The sequence below is a fragment of the Glandiceps talaboti genome, chromosome 18 (assembly GCF_964340395.1).
Source record: "Glandiceps talaboti chromosome 18, keGlaTala1.1, whole genome shotgun sequence".
NCBI lineage: Eukaryota > Metazoa > Hemichordata > Enteropneusta > Spengelidae > Glandiceps > Glandiceps talaboti.
The window spans coordinates 18,198,835-18,222,500 of record NC_135566.1 but is presented as its reverse complement, the minus strand read 5'-3'; the positions used below and the strand labels follow the sequence as shown (position 1 = coordinate 18,222,500).

Sequence of the window (23,666 nt, the reverse complement as noted above, 5' to 3'; positions counted from 1 at the left end):
ATGATTACTCATTGAGCTAGACGGAGTGAAGAGATGATTTAATACCACATGTAGCATCTAGACTACACCCATGGTGAAATGAAGACAATATGTAAATAAATTGTGACAATATCGTGACAATAAATTATTGAAAATAAAGCACAGTAAAAAACTCCATCTGAGACTTAAACCTGGTATGATATACTGGTACATAAAGTTAATTCACTTTGATTTGTTACATTCAGGCCAAGCCATATGGATTCTTGCCAGGCGGTGGAATGGCCATAGATGTTCACGTAACTGGAATTGATAAACCTTATTTATTTGGTGCTATGATGAATCGAGATGAAGCCTACGATAGTATAATCCGTGCTGCACAACAAGCTTGTCTGGCGTGGGCAATGGATGACGACGACGAAACCGACCGAGCGTCAACATATGCCGAAATGTGAATACATTATTATCGCATACGTCATTTTCCACGTAGTCGTTACTTTGTTTTCTATGTATTCCATGCATCGTTTTCCCAGTTACTCACGTTGCAGCCATTTTGGGAGAAATGTACATATACACAAGGACGCCCTTATTAGGACATTGAGGAAACACACTTCACTGATCATGAATGGCTGCATCAAATTTACATATAATTACAGATACACACCAACTCTTATAATTTTTAAGGAACATCATTCGTTAATATTTGATTCTAGTAGTAAAACTGATAAACAAAATAAATGTGGTCATAATTTGATTATTGGTAAATTTATAGAATTTGATTGCTTTCTACGTCCACATTTGAATGAAATGGAAACAAAATGAATATTTAAATGTCAGAGAGCGTATCAACTCTTGCACCATATACATCTATCAGTAAAGTTGTCATTAAAGTTACCTTTATGTATATATTGAGCTTGAATTTAAAAAAATTGAGCTTGAATTAAAATTTTCAGTAGTTTTATTTGTACTGTCGTTAGTTCTTCATTTTCACAGAGGTATACAGACAAATATTTGTAAAAGAGCTGACATAGAAAGTTATTTTAAAATTTCAACCCAGCATAGAGGGCTGTTAATCATCTTACAAGTCAAGCTTCAGTCTTTTTGATTGTTCTCCATGCTGCAGAAAAAGGTCAAAAACTGATTGAAAGTTTTCCAGGCTCACCTTTTGACCCAGATGGCTAACAAATATGAATCACACTATGTAGACTATGAATGCATAATATGTCATCAGAGATTTTAATTTATGAAATTAACATTAATTTTAAGTGTACAAGCTGAGTTTAAGGTCAGTGTCAAGTCTCTGCTCACTCTGAGTATGGTTATGCAATGTGCACAGTGTTTTTGGAGGGATGGGGCTTACCGAATTACTTTTTCCTGAAAATCTTGTATATACAACACTGGTAATCCAGCCTTTGGTTTACTAAGATAGACACAAACTAAATCTATTGTTCTTCAATGGGGTACCAGTGACAGTGGTTCCTCTGTTGCTTGATTCTAATGACCCTGTGATCAAGATAGTGTAAACATTGGAAGTCCCAAAACAGCACTTCAAGATCATGTACCCCAAATCAACTAGTTTTCAGAAACGCCTCCCTACTGAGACTATAATTAAACCAACGTCAATTCAATAGCTTATATCACTGTTGTATCAACATGTTGTGACAAAAGTTTTAGTTTGTATTTATCTTAGAAAACCGAAGGCTCAATTACCAAGGTAATATTATAGACCTGTACATGTATGGTACTGTAAAGGTTCTTTAGTTTAGAACACATATCAAGTACTTGTACTTTGAAACAGGACAATTTTTTTACAATAATTTGGGAGATTGATGAGAAGCATTTTTAGCCTTTCAAAGTATTCAGAAAGGTTTATCTTTAGAAAGTTTTATGTGAATTTTTATGTTTGTAAAGGTATATATTGCATAGTTTCTTACAAAATAATGTGTAAGAATGGAATTTATGATTCTAGTAGGAGCTAGTTATATAGACAAATAGTAATAATAGGATATTGTACTACAACCAAGCATTATACGAAAAGTCATGTCTTTCCACCAGAGGTAAATCTTGAGCAGAGGATGTGTAAATGTGGTGAGTATGAGATGAGATCCACCTTTTGACTTAATTTACCCATGGTGATCTCTCCCCTGGGGGCCATAGACAGTCAAAAGTGGTACTGCATCTCGTACTACCCCTGGACAGAGATGGTGGTTAGGTGGGTCACAGGTAGAGTAAAGGTTGGGTAAAGGTGGGTAAATTAGACTTTTCGTGTAGTGAAGGGTACTGTCTATGTCTGTGTGCTCACCTCATGTTGTGCTTGTGTGTGCCTGGGGTTATGTGTATGTCTTGTGTGCGTGTGTCTGCCTGTCAAAGGTCGAGTCTTCTGTGTGCCTGTCTGAGACTGTGTCTCTGTCTTATATGTGTTTGCCTGTTTGTGCCTCCTGAGTCTGTGTCTGTCTTCTGGGCCTGTCTGAGGTTGTGTTTGTGTTTTATGTCACTATTCAACCACTAGGAATTTCAATGTGTTAGCCAGTATTACATAGGTGTTCTATAAACAATGTTACGTAGCACAACCTACAGACTGATCACTATAAATGCAGTTCTCAGTTCCTAAATTAACCATATTTTTTGGCTGAATTGTAATTATAGTAACTCCATTTACTTTGCCATTATTAATGAGATTTCACTGTATAAAATGCACAGTACTGTACTTTTTACAAAAGAAAGGGATATCATAGACTATATAATTCAAGTGATAAGTGAATGTATATATTCTTGGTTGAATGTATAGTTTTTATCTGTCTATATTGATATAAAATAATTGCTAAGTAAATTTGTCTAAATTTCTTTTATTTACCCCCCTCCCCCCACCCCCAAAGGATCTTCTGGCATTTGCCATTGGTTACCCTCTCAATTTAAATAATGTGGGGACACGACTATATCATATCTTAGATTTAGTGGCGCTGTTGGTGATACTTTCAATGTCCAACCAGATTTGTGTGTCGCCCTTAAAAGCCGTGGTGTGTGTAGAAATCTTCTTCTGACAGTAACACCAAGACAAGTTTCTGGCCATGATACACGTCATTTCTGTACTGTACTTAACCAGCGTTAGTGCCGTGGGTGATTCAATTGTAACCTTTTCTCAGCGTGGAGGGTGGGCACTCGCTCAGACACACCTCTATTGCAATGGTTGAAATCTGATTAATTTCACACTCAACCCAACATACATACATTCTCACATGATGTACCATTTTTACCAATGATGTAACAAACAAACAAACAACACTGGCCTATAATAACACATTCATGATACTGTGAAACTAATTTCCCCATTTATTATTTCTTAAAGCACCAAGATTAGAATTTACAAATGATGGTTTCATAACAAAGATTTCTTGATTATTAAATCTAATATCTAAGAATGTCATCACAGCATACACAATCCAAATAACATACACCACATGTCTTAGAATCAGTTTCCCAAGTTACCTACATATTTCATGTCTTGGAATTGCAATGAGAAGACTCCTTTATTGTTAATACTGAAGTTCTGAACACAAAATACATACTAGATATGTTACTTACTAATGTAAAAAGGACAGATGTACACAAACATTATTGGCTACACTTGATGACAGTCTGGTGATTTATGATTGGGCAGACTTTAATGTCACGTGCCATACACAAATGATGATTGGATACACTTGATATCATGTGACAGTCAGGTGACATCTACAAATTATACACTTGCGTAGACAATGTCATGTGACAGACATACCATACACAAATGATTGGGTAGAATTGATATCATGACAGCTGACACCTATAAATTATATGATTGGATATATTTAATGTCATGTGACAGACATGTGACACACAATCATATTATGTGACTTATACAGAACATATGATTGGGTACACTTCATATCATGTGACCTATACAGAACATATGATTGGGTACACTTCATATCATGTGACCTACACAGAACATATGATTGGGTACACTACTTTTTATATCATGATAGTGTCCGACACCGAATATAAATCACTAGTTCTTCATCGATTTCAAATTCAGAACTGATTTGTTTTCTTGTGTGTCATAATCATCTAAATACTAGAATTCATCCTGGTGACAAAAATTTCTACCTCACACAGATAAACATGAAAAAAAGAGCAGTCATTGTCTGACCATGGTAATACTTGTTGACCATTATATTCTTGGAGAGTAAAAACAAAAATAACACAAAGACGACTTCATATCTTGTTTAACAGAATGTTAGTTTCAGCCTTGGCTACACAGACACAGTAATCTGATATTGTTTACATTAAATATCTGATTTTAATCACTTTTATTGGTACATTCTGTGTGGATATCCACAAAATATCGTTATCATTTCTTCAACTTTTATTGTATTTTGATGTCCTTTCATTGTGGTTATGATGGAAAATTCCTCAACTTCAATATCTCTCACCCACTTAAATCATTTCTAATAGCACTTTGTACAGTTTTTTATCTCTTTACTTAGAATAGGAGCATAAAGGATATTTATCAAGCAGTTTTTTATTTCTTCACGTCAGTATGAATTGAACGGAAGTCTCTCTGGAATACTTGCATTTCAAAGTTAAATGCATGTCTGTTTCTGCATGAAATCAACGTCAACACAAAATGCATGTTTGCGAAATCTACATCTAAATATGCTTAACACCTTTGTGTTTATGAAAACTATGTCTTAAATGCACAGGCGTGTGAGTTTGTTTACTTATTTGTTTGTGAAATCTACATCTAAATAAAGTACATACTTTTGTGTTTGTGTTTGTGGAAACTGTCTAAATGAAATGCACTGGTTTGTTGGTTTGTTTGTGAAAATGGACAACTTAATGAAATGCATGTCAGTTTGTACATTTGTTTGTGGATATCTATATCTGAATGAAATGTCTGTATGTATGTGTGTGTGTGTGTGTGTTTGTTTGTTTGTTTGTTTGTTTGTTTGTGACATGAAATCAACATCTAAAACTCAGTTCAGATTTTTTTTCTTCACTACACCCCTACATCTAAAGCATGACATCACAGTGCTTCATTGATAATATTTCAAAGTATTTATCTTTGATTGTGCTGATTATCCAAATAGTTTCCAGACATTAATCTCAATGTCAGATATGACAAGTGATGTATTCTACTACAGCTGTGGTTTAGACCACTTGTAAGTTCCAGTAAAACGGAAGTTGTGTTTTGCTGCTAATTCATCAGCCTCGGCAGGACCACGTCTGTAATTACAAAACAGAGTTCAATGTCATAATTACTACAACTATAAGGTACACTATAGTACAACCCATAACACCAAAGTGAAGCATTTTCTGTGTGTACCACAATCGTTGATAGCATCCATATCAAGTGTAAAAATATAAACTGATTCATTAGCTAATTGACCACATTAGAAAGACCACATGCTAGGCTTGTAAATAAACAAATTGTAACAGTTTACTTTTACACTTGATATGAATGCTATAAACAATTGTAACACATAGAGAAAGTGCTTTACTTCAGTGTTACTCATTGTAATATTTGACAATAGTATCATGTGTAATGGCTGCATGCATAGCCTCAAGATATTATGTTTCTTAACACACTGTAATGTATATACATGTACCATGCAAACATATGAACCTCACACAAGTCATGCCTCAACATTTTACAGTTTTAACACATTAATGTACATACATGTACGTGTACTTCACAGTTTTGCCTCAACATTTTAGTTTTAACACACTGTAATGTACATACATGTACACATCCAAGAACCTCACAAGTGTTGCCTCAACATTTTACAGTAATAACACTGTAATGTACATACATGAACCTCGCAAGTGTTGCCTCAACATTTTACAGTACTGACACTGTAATGTACATACATGAACCTCGCAAGTGTTTCCTCAACATTTTACAGTATTAACAGTCATGTACATACATGAACACATACATGAACCTTACAACAGTCTCTAACCTCAACACATTTACAGTTCTGAACATACTGTAATTTACATCTGTGTACTATACATATACATGAACCTCACATCAGTCTTTCTACAGTATTCTAATTATAACACACTGTAATGTACATACATGTACCTCACAACAGTTTTGTCTAAACATACTGGTACTCAGAGTACTGAACACATTGTATAACATGTACACACACATGGACCTCAACATCAGTCATGCCTCAGCGAAATGGAGGTAGAGTTTGATGACTTGGTGGCTTGTCATTGAATTAGGTACCTATAACCATTCCAACATAACTTGGACATGAAGTACACAACTTCTTACTTACCCACCATACTTGTATGGTAATGGTTTCACCTTCTCTTTCTCGATGCGATGTAACAATGGTGTGAATATTCTCCAAGCTTCTGCCAACTCATCACTGAAAAAAAGAATTAATTCAAAACTTGACTTTTTTGTTGAAATACCACTGTCGGCCATTTTTATTTTATATGCAAGAGACAACACTATAGTAACATACTCAGTAGGACATTGGAACAGGTTTGAGTCCATCATCAGCTGTCCATCATACAGTACAGTTTTCGCCTAAGCTCTCGCCTCAATTCGCGTTCGCATCGCTTCAGCTTCGCTTTCGCTTCGCCTCAATGTCAAGTTTACGGGAGTTCGCTTCAATTAAACATTGCTTTCACTTCGCTTCCTTTTCGCGTTGAGTTCGCATTCGCATCGCACCCCATTCGCATCGCGTCAACTTTGTTTCTGAATCGCATTGTGTGGAACATGCGCTATTATACCCACATATTTGCATGATAAAGGATTTGAAACGAAAAGTATAAATCATTACGGCTACTAAAATTATTTGGGGTTGTACTTTACTTTTCTGTCTACGGCACGATAACCCTTTTGGTTAAATTTGCGTTAATAAATGTTGAGTATTACGCAGTCCTTTCCGATCTCCTGTTTGGACATTATCTAGAATATAGCTACCTTCTATACATGAACGAATTTTTTTTATTTGCCGTTTTATGTACTTTACTCCGTCATACCTTTAAAATGAAACTTACAAGATTGAAATTACAGAAGTAAGCAAAATACAACGTACATCTATGTTGAACGTTTTGTATCCGGACCCCATATTTGTTGCGTTCCCGACATCGGTGACAATGTCGCATTTTAAATAAACTTAAAACTTACGAAAATTTGTTTTTAACTTTTTTTCTGACGTTAGTTAAGACACATTTATTTGGGCGTCCCACATATCAGTTGTTTCAATATCATAGTGTTTCTCCATTTCCCTTGTCCATTCATGTAACGACCATGTATTTTGGCAAAAGGAGGATGGTTTTAGTAATAGGCTCAATCTCCTCATTTCTTGAAGCACATATTCTTTTTCGTATTGTCTGCCCGAACCAAATAGAGAGTCTGACGTAATTTAACAAAAAAATTTTTAAATACATAATGCAATCCCATGACAATAAATAAATCTTTCTCGGTTACAAGACATCAATTGGAATACATTTTGGTGTCCGATCTCTTAATCCTTTTTTGCATTTCTCTGCAAGACATCGGTCGTATGCGAATAAGTATGAAATTGAATTCCCCATTTATGATGTATGATCAAAGATCGCGAGCTTACCCATAGTGAGTCTATGATCTCATCATGCACTATATTTGTTGACACAACTAAATGATAGTTGTCAGGCAACCATATCTCATTACAATAGTTGCTATGCCATTCGGCCATGACCTAGATTTGAACTCACGGGCAGGCATCTCCACTTGTATTGAAAGTTCGTCAACACGCCTACCCCTTCACCTCTATACTGCTCTTTCACAACTCCAGGTTAGGTGTTTCATATTCGGACTGTATAGGAATACTTATTTACCATCAAAATGAGTAAGGGTACTGCAGTGTTGGTAATATAAATATGACATCATTCCTGTTCTGACTTTGGGGTTTCTTTTGAAAAATTTCCATAGTGGTCTGAGTCGTGAGGTAAACGGTTGAAAAGCTAAAGAAAATTGAGTGTACGTACAATGGGAAACGAAAACACTATCGGCGACCACAGATGAGAAAATTATTGCAATCATGAACATTATATATTCGCATTGCAACTTATACAGATGACAGCATTACGGTCGTTTCGATAAATTGTCAATTTGGTACGTAGTTTGGCGTTTCGCTACATACTGTTGGACGTTTCACTACATTATTCGCCCATTATATATTGCGGTGTTCGTGACCTATGAGGAACGTAGAACATCGTAGTGTACCGGGTTTTCTGCAAAGAGGACTTGTGTTTATCACTTTATTTTTGCTCACCACTGTGCAATTGCTTTTTCTACATTTGTTAACATGTGTATGTTAGTGGTTTGTACAAAGGGATCGTCCCGTTTGTAAAATCGATTTGACTGGTCATTCCATTTAATTGTTGTGACAGTTGCGGCCGTGTTCACGGCACCGGCCGACCAACCCTAGCAGGGACGATTTGGTAATTGGGGACAATATAACGCACCACCCCCTAATAAATCCATGCATAGAACCTATCTCAGAATTTCGAGTTTTAGGTTTGTACAATGTGCGTAACAGACAGAATTCACGACGTACAGCAGTGAAAACAGATATGCAAATACTGTCACACCTTTCACAGTATCGCTTCACCTTCATTGTTGTTTGACGTGAAGCGACCTTCATTGTTTTTTGATGCGATGCGAACATGAAGCGAACGCAAAGCGAAATGACAGCTTAGGCGAAAACTGTACTGTATCTCACAAAAACATTTTGTCTCACCATGTATTTAGTAAAACTAATGAAATGTACAGACAATGTCTAAAAATCAAAGCTAGATAGGGTGTCACAATCAGGTCTCCAATAATGATGTCTGTCCATAAAACTAAACAAGAATGTTAAAATCTATTGGTTTTTTACTAGCAGAGTTTTTGTTCACAATTACCCCAGTAGTTAAGTGACTTACGTTCTGACAAAATGCATCTGACTACCACAGAACACGTCCAGTATGAGTCGTACATAGGCATCAGGTAATGAAACACCCTATAACAAAACACAGATATTTTCGTATGTTAGTGTCACACTTTAGCTACAAGATACTAGTATATGCTCTCTGAACAGCTGTTGATTCCAATCAGCATGTGAGATTCAAAACAGGATTTGAATGACTGTTTCAGATGTAGAGAGAGCAGTGATCCCGTCAAAAATGTAAACATAAAATACAAAAAATGATTAAACGTAACAGATCTAGTATGCCGTATTGCCATTATCATAAAGACAAAAGATTGTATAATTTGGCCACTAGAAGTGCTGTTTGGAGGCAGTTTTTTGAAATAAGCCATGGTAGTCAAGTATAATAGCCTCCTTTGAAAGAACCATCGTTTCCCAGTGTTTCAAGTCACAAGTTGGTTGCATTCTTTTCCAGTCAACACACTCTACTAACTTTGTTTCAGATCGCATGTTTATATCCCACCAAGATGTTTTAGCAATATTCTAACAGTATTAGCATCAGCCATCAAGATCCAACCCTTGAAGGGCGCCCTCAATGTTGGTGGAAGATTATATTCTACAATGTGAAAATATTATATATAGAGCACACACTGACTCAGGACTTTAGTGTAGTCATGGAATCATACTAGAACCAGTCATCACATTCCAACCATTGAGGGCGCCCTAAGCATTGATGGAGGAAAACCCACTAGTTTGTTGATTATTTTGATAGCACATACTTTGTATCTGGAGCCATATGTGAGATCCAATTCTGTCTCCACAGGATTGAATGCCATGCCTGGTTTCTTGGTCATAAATTTACAATACACGGCTTCATCCGGTTGTACTCTGATTACCAGTTCATTTCTCTTGTTTTGACCCTGGAAAATATCGCCTGGTGTGTCACGGAACTGTATACGTACTTCTGCTTTGCGTTCATTCAGAGCTGAAAGATACATATTTAAAGCAAATGTAAGATTGTTGGAGCCTGTTAATGGGACTAGTCCTGTAGGTCATCCTTGAAAATAAATAAAGAAAAGATGCCAACAAAACTGAGAAATCTAAAAACACAGCAAAAAATATGTTAGAGTACATTACATTCAAAGGCAAACATTTATCAACAAACACGCAAAAAATAAGACCAACTCCCATGACCAAAAGACACACCTTAAATATTTGTGAAGAAGCTGTTTGTGAAGGAAGACTATATTTTGAATGTGTACTACCACATATGTAGCAGGAAGTCAATCATCTTAAAGGGGCACAAACTGGCTTTACACGTTCTGGGTGCACTTTTTACTGAATATTTAGAAGGTGCTCACAGTATTCTACTTACTGAAGCATACTTAACCATTACTTGCAATTAACTGAACTTAAATCTGGTATGTAATAAGATATAATTTATAGATGATCCAATGATGTAATTAATTATATGTATATAAAAAATGTTGAGGAAATCCTTACGGTGGAATCAACAGTTCTAATTGTAATGTCCTAGAAGGCATGCATTGACATTTTCATTACATTAAGAATAGTTCAATCAAGGTTTCATAGAAGTATTATCTACAGAGTAAAAAGCTCATTAACTCAGCTTGGGCCACTTTAAATCAATTTTAAGTACACTACTTTGACTTACCTTTACCGCACTTTAAAATGAATGGAACACCTGACCAGAAAAAAAAGAAGAAAAAAATCATTTGTTATTTACTTTAAGGCATATCTACATGTACATGTAGTTTACTTATAAAACCTTAGTCTCATTTACCCAGACTCTCACCACCGAGGGCTCTTCTATGAGACCACTCAGACGAGAGTCTGGGGAAACTACATTCCAATTACCGGAGGTCACACAATACATTTCTTCCAAATAATGAAGTATAGGCTTAAGAGGCCTGTTTGTTGTAATTAAGATGTATCGGTCACATGAGAAGTGATATCCTGTCACAAACACCCTTGACAATGGTACCTAAATCATTCAGTCTCCAATGTTGGACATGAAGTATTCCCCAGCATGCACAGCACTAGGTGCTAGTACATGCATAGGCGAGTTGGGATTCGGTTTCCCCGAGAATCTAGCTAGGAGGGGGGGGGGGGGGGGGGTCTCTCATAGGCATAGCCCCAGCAGCAGTGAGAGTCTGGGTAACCGAGACTAATAAATCCTGGCCTTGCATGGCATTGACCTTTGACATAGGTCATACCATTTGTTCAAAGGGTAGACTAAAGGCTGACATGTAATTTAGTCACACTACTAAATGTGGAAAAATTATTGCCCAGGTTCGATGCACGTGCTTCCCATTGAATTGCATAGGAAGTGATACTGGGTTTACGATAATGTGACTTACATCATGATTTCATCCACATACTTGTAGTAACTGCAGAAACTACTCACCATCCCATCTTTCATTACAGATATACAAGACAGCGGCTGCAAAGGTTGGTGTGACAGATCCTTTAGGTACCGTAGGGTCATCTAGGTAGCCATCTTTAGCATCACCTTTACCCTCTGGGTCACCAACATACTGACCCAAGACAACATCCTCTAGTTTGAGTTCTGGCATACACCGTAACACTTTGACCTAAAATTTACAAATGTTACAAGTCATTCACTTTTTCAGTCAACAGCATTTTAAAGATGACAAATTACATACTGGAGTTTAACACCCATTTCAACAAGGTTTGTTTATAAAATAAGAAACACAATCTACACAAGTTAATATATATTCTTTTTGAATTAATCTAACTAAAACTCACAAATTGAAATATATGGTTGCCATTTGTGCAGTGTCCTACTGCCCTGGTGTGCAAGCAGGAAGAAACTGAAGTACCTGGAACTGGAAACCTGCATTTTTTGGGTAGCGTCAAATTGCACATTACCCTTCTTACATATCAACAACTCGGTTCCCTACACATATTACCAGGGCTTGTATCCCTGAACACTGTTGTCAAGGGTGTTTAGTAGGTAAATCTATATTAGAGGTGCACAGACCCAATCTATAGGGTTGTATTGCTGTTATATATCAGTGGAGCCATACAGATTACATGGGATTATTCTTTGTTTATTTAAAGGCCAGTGTTTCAATCCCAGGTTCTCACATTAATGTTATCTTATCAGTGGAGCCATACAGATTACATGGGATTATTCTTTGTTTATCTAAAGGCCAGGGTTTCAATCCCAGGTTTTCACATTGGTGTTATCTTATCAGTGGAGCCATACAGATTACATGGGATTATTCTTTGTTTATTTAAAGGCCAGGGTTTCAATCCCAGGTTCTCACATTGGTGTTATCTTATCACTGGAGTCATACAGATTACATGGGATTATTCTTTGTTTATTTAAAGGCCAGGGTTTCAATCCCAGGTTTTCACATTGGTGTTATCTTATCAGTGAAGCCATACAGATTACATGGGATTATTCTTTGTTTATTTAAAGGCCAGGGTTTCAATCCCAGGTCTCACATTAGTGTTATCTTATCAGTGAAGCCATACAGATTACATGGAATTATTCATTTGTTCTGAGCCAAATGTTTCTGTCACTCTACAAGCACTCTTAAATTTTACTCCTAATCTGAGCTGGGCCTATACATCTGTTACAATGAAATGAAATATGTATATGTTATTTGCCAAATACCGTTCCATATCTTGCTGCGAGAGGTAATTTTTTCTGGTATAACGGATGATGTGGAACAGTATTTGGCAAATAACATACTTATACGTCACCTGCGACTATGAATTCATTTTTGAATGTCTAAAAATGCTGTTTCATTTTAAAATAAAATCACTTCCATGTTATACTGTTGAGCGTAGTATCATGCACCTCTCTGATAACTGCAATGCGGTTGTTTACATGTCAGCCTTAACTTTATCATCCAATCAGAGTGCGCGTTTGCTCAGTAGTATGACGTAATGTTTACTATTTGCATATCACTCAGCGATATATTCAAACTTATAACCATCAGCTGAAAAATGAGTGCGTCTTTGTTTTGCGTATTGTATTCCATTAAATGTACATAAATGTTCGCGATATGCTTTGTTGTTCTAGTTAAGCAAAAATTACACCCTCTGTGGTGATATTTTCATATCCTTCAGAAATTTAAGAATTCATGTTTACGATCGCGTGACGACCGTGCGTTCGCCGTCACTGGATTTTCACGGTTGTGTGTGGAATTTTTGACTATTTCCCTGTGACATGAAAAGTACAGTTCAAAGACTTGTTACAATGTATACAACGGTGATATTTTGTTCGATTGACCACAAATTTGGCATTGGATGTGCTGGTTATAGCTCGATCTCTAGTTGTCTGCTAGATTTGTTTACAATGGGACGTGCAGTGATCACGTGATACAACAAGCAAAAATACGGCTGTTGGTGACAAATACGCCTGTGTATCTGCAGGGCTCTCGACCAATCAGAATGCGAGATTGGTGACAGGTGACGTATAAGACATATTAGCTGTAATATTAGTTTGATGATGTCATACCTTTTCATTTCTGATATCTTCAGCACTTGTTGAGACAGGTTTCTCCATTGCTGCCAAAGTCAAGATTTGCAGCAGATGATTCTGCATTACATCCCTAAAAAGAGAAATCAATGTTTTTGTGTTGTGTGAACATATCAACATACAAAAATAATCCTAGGATACCATCAACATACCATATCACATACAATGTATAAAATACTATGTATATTATACCATCACAAACAATGTATAAAATACTATGTATATTATAACATGCAATCACATACAATGTATAAAATACTATGTATATTATAACATACCATCACATACAATGTATAAAATACTATGTACAATGTACAACATACTTTCACATACTATGTACATCATATTTTCACATACTATGTACAACATACTTTCACATACTATGTACAGCATACTTTCACATACTATGTACATCATATTTTCACATACTATGTACAACATACTTTCACATACCATGTACAACATACTTTCACATACATGTACTATGTACAACATACTTTCACATACTATGTACAGCATACTTTCACATACTATTTACATCATATTTTCACATACTATGTACAACATACTTTCACATACCATGTACAACATACTTTCACATACATGTACTATGTACATTATGTACAGCATACTTTCACATACTATGTACATCATATTTTCACATACTATGTACAACATACTTTCACATACCATGTACAACATACTTTCACATACATGTACTATGTACAACATACTTTCACATACTATGTACAGCATACTTTCACATACTATTTACATCATATTTTCACATACTATGTACAACATACTTTCACATACCATGTACAACATACTTTCACATACATGTACTATGTACAACATACTTTCACATACTATGTACAGCATACTTTCACATACTATTTACATCATATTTTCACATACTATGTACAACATACTTTCACATACCATGTACAACATACTTTCACATACATGTACTATGTACATTATGTACAGCATACTTTCACATACTATGTACATCATATTTTCACATACTATGTACAACATACTTTCACATACCATGTACAACATACTTTCACATATATGTACTATGTACAACATTATGTACAGCATACTTTCACATACTATGTACAACATACTTTCACATATCATGTACAGCATACTTTCACATACCATGTACAACATACTTTCACATACTACATGTAAGTACAACATACACCACATACCTTATGATACCAAACTCATCAAAGTAACCTCCTCTTCCCTGTGTTCCAAATGGTTCTTTAAATGTTATCACAACACTGGCAATGTGGTTGCGATTCCAAGTTGGTCCAAAGATCAGATTACCAAATCTATACAACACATGATGGAGTGGTTAGAAAAATGATCAGTGTCACAGTCTAGTTTTTTCCTAAACTTTTGTCTAAGCTGTTTTCTCCTTGGTTTTATTTCAATCTTGAAATGTTTACTGTATGTATAATCATAGACCCTACACAACAGGGTCTATGTATAATGACATGAAAGAAATCAGTTGCCCTACAACATATCAATGTTATATTAAGACAGTTGCAATGCATGCCCTAAACATACTATGTACAACATATCAATGTTATATTAAGACAGTTGCAATGCATGCCCTAAACATACTATGTACAACATATCAATGTTATATTAAGACAGTTGCCATGCATGCCCTAAACATACTATGTACAACATATCAATGTTATATTAAGACAGTTGCAATGCATGCCCTAAACATACTATGTACAACATATCAATGTTATATTAAGACAGTTGCAATGCATGCCCTAAACATACTATGTACAACATATCAATGTTATATTAAGACAGTTGCAATGCATGCCCTAAACATACTATGTACAACATATCAATGTTATATTAAGACAGTTGCAATGCATGCCCTAAACATACTATGTACAACATATCAATGTTATATTAAGACAGTTGCAATGCATGCCCTAAACATACTATGTACAACATATCAATGTTATATTAAGACAGTTGCAATGCATGCCCTAAACATACTATGTACAACATATCAATGTTATATTAAGACAGTTGCAATGCATGCCCTAAACATACTATGTACAACATATCAATGTTATATTAAGACAGTTGCAATGCATGCCCTAAACATACAATGTACAACATATCAATGTTATATTAAGACAGTTGCAATGCATGCCCTAAACATACTATGTACAACATATCAATGTTATATTAAGACAGTTGCAATGCATGCCCTAAACATACTATGTACAACATATCAATGTTATATTAAGACAGTTGCAATGCATGCCCTAAACATACTATGTACAACATATCAATGTTATATTAAGACAGTTGCAATGCATGCCCTAAACATACTATGTACAACATACCAATGTTATATTAAGACAGTTGCCATGCATGCCCTAAACATACTATGTACAACATATCAATGTTATATTAAGACAGTTGCAATGTATGCCCCTAAACATACTATGTACAACACATCATTGGGTTGTAGAAATGTGTGTGATTGGTTCTAGCCAGTCAGAAAGCACAGCCTCATGAATCAAGTACAGCGTTGGCAAATTTGTGTGACAGAACTATTAAAGGCCTGTGTTTCAATCCCAGGTTTTCACATCAGTATTATCATATCAGTGAAGCCGTAAGAATTACATAGGATAATTGCTTCCTTCTGGACCAACTTTTTCAATAGTTTTGCAGGAAAACCGTGTTTCTCATGTTAATCTTAATCTTAAGCTGACAGGGGCCTTTAAAGGCCAGAGTTTCAATCTCAGGTTTTCACATTAGCGTTATCTTATCAATGGAGCCATGCAGATTACATGGGATTATTCTTTTGTTTTGGACCAATTTTTATCTCTGCCAGACAACTGATTTTCACATCTAAATTTTAATCCTAATCCAAATTCAGTCTTTAATCCAATCCTAGTAATCCAATCCTATAGTAGTAATCCATACCTTAATATCATTAGGTTTTGAACCATCTCTTTACCAAGATAATGATCAATACGGTAGATTTCTTCCTCTTTGAAAAGGGAGCTCAGATGACTGGATAACTTAGATGAGCTCTCTAAATCCTTGCCAAATGGTTTCTCAACGATGACACGGGTCCAACCACTGAAAACAAACACATAAACTAGACAGTTATATATATATATATATATATATATATATAGTCACTTTGGAACTACTACTGTCAAACATGAATTTCAGAACCATGAACAATATGTATTCAAAACAAAAGATCGAATTCTATTGTTCTGTAATCTTTTTTTCATTGGCCTTTGTTTAAAGACACAATAGCTGAAACTGGACCATTTTTTAAAACTGTTTTGTTAGATATAGACTTACTTACTTAAAAATATAATACAATCTGAAGAGTATTGAATCACCTGTGGGTAAACATATTTGTATAGCTGTACACATACTATGGTGCAATATAACCTATCAAATTGATTTTGGGGTCCACACCCAAAAATCAGCAACAAAACTCGATCACGATTTCAACCTGTTGCTGTACTACTTACGGATAAAATCGACCGGTAATTAACATGTACAATATCTAACTATTTGTATTTGAATAATTTTCAGCTAGTGCAGGTTTAAGTTCAGTGACCTTAGTTTGTTATACTAGATATTCAAATTTCAGGAATTTCATCTACTATAGCCCTTTAATAATAATAATAATAATAATGTTGGTTCCTATACAGCACTTTCCTGTCTGTACTCAAAGCGATTTACAATTATTACCCCTGGCATGGATCTATAGCGGTACAACCGCACTTTACTTCCTCAACTGCCCAGGGGCATACAATCCATTGCAGCCTTTATAAGTGCATAGGATTAAAGCATTCACATTGCAATCTCTATGCTAACAGGTCCACAGCTGGGTTGACTGAGGCACAATCATGGTTCAAATCTTACCCAAGGATTTTAACCATTCAGAAACAAATGGCAACGACAGGACTCAAACCTACAAACTGTGATTCCAAGCTGGCAACTCCAACCATTCGACCATCATGACTCCAAAGAAAAAGTTCTCTGCCCCAGATTACAAATTTGAAATGAACTCACGTTTGACTCATACAAGTGGCTTTGAGGTGAGTAGTGACATCAGCAAATACACTGGGTGGTAACGCAAGATAGAACAGCCTGTTGGCTTTCTGGCCTTTCTCAATCTTGTTTAGTTCTGAATTCAGATTTTCAAAGGCAGCCTTATCATTGTAGGCACCAGACACATAGGAATTCACTTTAAAGAAGGCGTCCAGTTTCTCTTTCTCATTGTCTTTCACCTGAAGAAAAGCAAAAACCAACAAAACATTTTCAAAATGATACATTAAAGATGGTATGTGAAAGTAGTCACAGATTCAAGCTACTTATATTTACTATGAAAGTTCTACACACCTTGTGATTTTTTGTGATTGAAATTTACAAACTGAAATTATTTTTTTCAGTTTTGAGACGTTATTATCTTTAGTAATATTGCCAAAGGTATAAAAATACATTCCATGTCATTCTCACTCAAATTACTCCAGTAACTATGGTAATGGTTGCTAGGGAGTATTACTGTATTATTACTGTAAGTCTTGTCTGCATGTCTTTGTGTATTATGTACATATCAGTCAACTACTAACGTAGCCAATAATGGGTACTACTCAAACAGCTAGTTTATTGAACTTATGGATGACAACATCAAAGACAGACAGACAGACAGACAGACAGACAGACAGACAGACAGACAGACTGCCAGAGAGACAGACAGACAGACAGAGACAGACAGACAGACAGACTGCCAGAGAGACAGACAGACAGAGACAGACAGACAGACAGACAGACTGCCAGACTGCCAGACAGACAGACAGACAGACTGCCAGACGGACACACAGACAGACAGAGACAGCCAGACAGAAAATGTCATACTTAAGTTATCACGCTGTTGAACTGTTCAAATGTATGAAAGATTGATCTCAAAATTTGTTTGTATACTCTCCTGTTGTCAGTTTCTGTTTTTAAAAGAATGACTATTTCTACTTACTCCACTACACACGTTATATATTTGTAAGTGTGTCTATAAACTCTAAAATACTTCATACTCATCTATTGTCAAACTAAACACTGGGGAAGAAATAAACAAGAGACAAAAACTAACCTTCAGGTAAGGCATGGCTTTCTTTTTAATATCTTCAACAGTTAGCTTGGATCTGGCATAGCCAACAAAAGTTGTATTCTTGGGTATCAAGGCATCTTTGTATTGTGTCCTAAAAAATATTACCATGGAAACGGTCAATGTATCCATCTGTCCCTAGAATTTGTATGTAACTTGTAAGATACTTTGGTCACAGAATTTGAGTGAATATTGCAAAATGCTGTAGTGCAGCTGGATAGCAAAAGTTGCAGAAGTTCTATGAGGGCAGCCTTACTTAATTTATGTTTCTCATGACCCTCTATGACCTATGACCTATGACCTCATATATTTCTTCAATCTGATGAATTTTTCTTTTGAATCGATGTCTTCTACAGCAGGATTAGGACAAAGTAATAACGTCACTCACTATTTGTTCAATGGCATACCTTAGATTGTCCTTGAAGTTTATTTTACGAAAAAAATTGTAGTGAATGATGATTTTCACAATTATTAATCAATACAACCACAGTGCTAAAAATTAACCCCATAAGTGAGTATCTGAGTTACAGTGGTGAAAATCGGGAAATTTAATCAAACAATAGTTCAAAGTTTCCTTCTGACTTTATTTGTCATTTCTAAGTCATTCAGACTATTAAAGTATGATTATGAATTGAAAATATCATCTTGAAAATACTCATGCACTTAATTTGAATTTAACGAGCTGACCAATAAATTGTTATGGTGTTACGATGAAAAATAAAGAATTCAGTATGGGCGCTGTAGAAGATATCTACCACACAAAACAACAGTGACTGAGTGATACAGTGCACTCCGTATGCAAAAATGTATGCAACAAATTAACTCTGGATGCCAATATCTTCAGTATAGTTGAAATCCCATTGAGTGCAGTAGTACGTCACACAGCTCCAATCAAATCAGTTCATATTTTTTTCCAGTTTTCTAAGTTCAGTAGCCAACTGTTATAACACAGGGACCAGCAGCAGGTGTGTAATTGATCGATCGACCGATTACATGCCTGCTGATCCCTGTGGTTATAAACACAACAATTCTTACCAGAGAGTTGGGTAGATTTTCTTCTTAGCAAGGTCACCCTAGAAACAAACAAAGGATTAATTGGTGATATGATTGATGTAATCTTTTCAATAACTCTCTTTCAACAGTAGCTTCAACTTTCTCCTTGTATCCATGCCGTGTCTTTGCATTCACATTCTCAGCCACTCTACATCTCTGACATCCTAATCCATCACTCTCTCAAGACCTATCTCTTTTGCATATTAACCTACAGTTTCTTGGTTTATCAAGTATCCAGAGTCTCTATATTCACTTTTCCTCTTTCCACACCGCAAAGACTTTTCACTTCTGTGCCTACTAGAGCTTTACTTGCAGAGATTAGACACATTAAAAATCTTCATTACTATTATTATTATTATTAACGATATTTTCAAACCTTGGCAAATATTTTTTACATCTTTAGTCTTTACACCGAAAAGCCTTTCCTAAAATGAGAGCAGTCAACATTTTATTTTCCCCAAATCTCCTGGGGCTCTGTGTGGATGCAATTTGAACCTTGGGAAATCTGTGACAGACACTAGACTGTAAGACATGTCACTTCACGCCACTCTTTACCAGCCAGCTCTATGAAAGGGGTTGACCAATGTGTGAGGGCGCTCCATCATAGTCCTGCTTGCAGATGGTGTACGGGACACGATACTGACCATGTCCCTCAACACCGGAGAAGGGCGAGGCAAAAGTCAGAATCGAGTCCAAAATTTCTCCGTCTGCAAGCAGGACAAGCCCCATCACAGCATACCTTACAGACAAACACTACACCAGTATTTTTCATTTTTTTATGTGTCAAATGTTTCAATGTATTAGTTATATGAATGTTACCAACTGTTTTTGGTTAGTTACACTTATTCTTAAAACATTCTAAAAGAACTTATGACAGTTGCAACAACCACCACCCCATCCCCACATTCCCCCTTTAAAGCGTCCATCTTTTCTGTGTTGTAATTGAGTTTCTGACAATGGCATTGTTCCATATGAGCAGTTGTACCAACTTTCACAATACATTGAATTTATGTTTTTAAAATGTCGAAATAATATTTTCACAAACAATCTCCACATATATATTAGACTATGGGAAATACAAGGAAAACAGGACCATAAAATATCACCCCATCCCACCCCTTCCTTCCCCGAAATTGCACACATCAAAAGCAGAATAAACCTTCTGCTTTCAATATTTATAGTATTTGCTTCTGTCACAACAGAACTACAATTACTGTGCCAGACTTTTCTTTAATAATAATGAAATTAATATACTGAATCTAAGCAGTGACCTAAAATCTATGAAAGAAGCGCGTGATATGGCAAATTTCTAAACCATCTAGCTCGCATATCCTGTTCAAGTTGGTCTACCAACTTCCAAATCCTGGTTTCTGCATTTCCTGGTTTACTAAATTGAACAGGGCCCACATAACAGGGGGACTTCCAAATACACCACAATCACACATTCACTTTGAACAAGGTCGCCGAGTGTTATTCAACAAGTGTTTCTCTACCAATAGGTGAATCAAATAAATCAGGTCTTAGTGCGAGCATTATCACAAATAATAGCTACGCGGTATACGATATACAAGGTCGTGTAGAGTGCACCACCACCATGACTAAGGCGTAACTTACCGAGGCGCCCATCACAACAAATATGTGCGGCAACCCGCTATCTTCACCTTCCATTGATTCCCGAATCAACTCCACACCTTGCTGCTCGGATGCCATGCTTTGAGTGTTTTCCTTGTTACACAACTGAACTAGATAAGATTACAATCGATACTTTCTCGCAACTCAAACAAGCAATACCAATAACGTGACGATACTCCAGAAACACAAACAGCGCAGGTTACTGGATCACCCTATATTTGGTGTCAAAGGTCATAGGTAGAAACCATAATAAGAGACAGCAGGGTGACGACAGTTTGAACGAGGCGAGCGTGATCTATTTCAGCACCATTAAGCTCCTTATTTGCGGCTTCTGATCTATTTTTGAGGGCTGAAATGAAATTTTGAACTTGAAATGTCAAAAAATTTATAAAATGAACCTTTTCTCATAAAGATAATGAAACGTGTTTGTATGCTTGACGTCGCATACCTGCTAAAAAATGGATTATGCTAGATAGTTTTCCTGAGTCATTCGCGAAGGCCAGAGGGGTGTTCACCCTATCTTCTATTTCCACAAACTTTCAAATGGCCCTATGGGACAGGGAGTTTGAACCGTGATTTCCATGGCTAAAAACGTCACTAATATTCAATACCATATTTCGAAACTGAGCTCAGAGCACGTTAGAGACAACAAAGGAAGAATTATTTGATCAAAGAGTATTATGTACAGACTAGCTGAGTGTCATTTTTTTTCGGAGTAGACACCCCGGGGATACAACACTATGTTTGTTATGGGGCTGGTATAGGTATGTAGTTACACAGTAATAGCTCATAAAATTCATTAAACGTATTTTTCGTAGGATTTTTTCTTACACTTTTATGTTTTCTTTACACCAATAGACGAGGATTTTGTCAGACGAAATACCAGTTTGTCTGAAGTTACTTTGAAGGAGGCACCCCCTGATACGTAATAGTCCTAATATCCTTGTCCACGTTAATGCACGAGTACAATGTTAACTGGTTTCCCTTTTTTAAATGAATGTGTCCGTTTGTGAATGGGAGTGGGTTTTTTCTGCAATTAAATATTGAATATATGATATTGTACTAGTATTTTAGAAGCAAAATAAATATATAGTGGATTCCTGTTCAATATGGTTCAATTTATTCGTGGATTCTTCGTGATGTGGAAGGTTTGCTCAGCTACGGTGCTAGCTAGAGTCCTCCTGAAGCAGGGCTCCCACCGAGACTGGGCCACAAGTTGATAATAGTGATTTTAATTTAAAGGAGAAAACTTGCAGTTCCCTGTAGACAGAAGGTGAGAAATAAATTCTGTGTGTTTCTGATTTCCACATTTTCGCACAGGGCTTGATAATAAAGGGGATATTATAGATTGTGAAATCGCGTTGTTCAATAAAAATAAACTGACTTGGTTTCATTCACTTTCACGACCAGTTCGGAAAAAATAAATTACTGATCGAAGCAAAGACAAGGTGTCCCAAGCTTGTCTGTGATCCAAAGCCATTCTCCTGTTTCCAATCTACTCACGTCACTATCCTATCCACAAACATCCCCAAATCAAATTTAACAAAAAACAATACATTCCCAAGTAATGACAAATGACTCGAAATTATGGTATTGAATCGATTGTATCCAAAATAAACCATCATCAATTTGAGCAAGTCTAAATTTTGTCAGTTAACTTAATTTTACCAAATTGTACCTATCGTTAGTTGAGAAGTTGATCTAATAGTATGGGTTTAATTCATATGTGGCGTTATAATGAATTCACAAACATAAATATTGAATATTGACGTTATTATCACTCAATGCTCTTTAGATCAAACGGCTTAACTTACAAAAACAAAACAAAACAAAACAAAACAAAACAAAACAAAAAACAAAACAAAACAAAACAAAAACAAAAACAAAACAAAACAAAACAAAACAAAACAAAACAAAACAAAACAAAACAAAACAAAACAAAACAAAACAAAACAAAAACACAGAGAGAGAACTAGAGAAACATTATATTAACGCTGAATACTTTAATCATAGCGTGATCAAGGTCTGTAGTAGACGGATCGAAACGTCATATTCATTTCCAATTTACCGTTCCAAAGTAACTATATATTGTACTGTCATATTGATTCTTGGCAATATGAACAATATATTTCCAAAACAAAACACATCACATCACATCACATCACATCACATCACATCACATCACATCACATCACATCACATCACATCACATCACATCACATCACATCACAGCGCAACACAACACAACACAACACAACGCAACGCAACGCAACGCAACGCAACGCAACGCGACACGACACGACACGACACGACACGACACAACACA

At 36.0% G+C, this 23,666-nt stretch overlaps 2 protein-coding genes across 3 annotated transcripts in view; one reads left to right on the top strand and one right to left on the bottom strand.

Moving 5' to 3' along the window:
* The window catches only part of LOC144449072 (GRAM domain-containing protein 4-like), a 24,428-nt gene extending 21,714 nt beyond the window's left edge, over positions 1-2,714 (top strand). For both annotated transcript variants that reach the window (XM_078139491.1, XM_078139490.1), the window contains one exon: positions 225-2,714. In XM_078139491.1, the coding sequence (XP_077995617.1) occupies positions 225-431 (207 nt within the window). In that variant the 3' untranslated portion in view covers positions 432-2,714. The remainder of the gene's footprint in view (positions 1-224) is intronic.
* Positions 2,715-3,292: 578 nt separating this feature from the next.
* Positions 3,293-21,547, bottom strand: LOC144448822 (glucose-6-phosphate 1-dehydrogenase-like). The gene is made up of 13 exons (XM_078139130.1): positions 21,323-21,547; positions 19,691-19,728; positions 18,641-18,749; positions 17,566-17,783; positions 16,450-16,608; positions 14,688-14,813; positions 13,447-13,540; positions 11,359-11,545; positions 10,606-10,635; positions 9,710-9,915; positions 8,947-9,023; positions 6,303-6,395; positions 3,293-5,238 (listed from the first exon to the last, which is right to left on the bottom strand). Exons 1-13 carry the CDS (start codon positions 21,416-21,418, stop codon positions 5,151-5,153), a joined length of 1,521 nt encoding a protein of 506 aa, XP_077995256.1. The 5' UTR covers positions 21,419-21,547; the 3' UTR covers positions 3,293-5,150.
* Between the last annotated feature and the right edge of the window lie 2,119 nt (positions 21,548-23,666).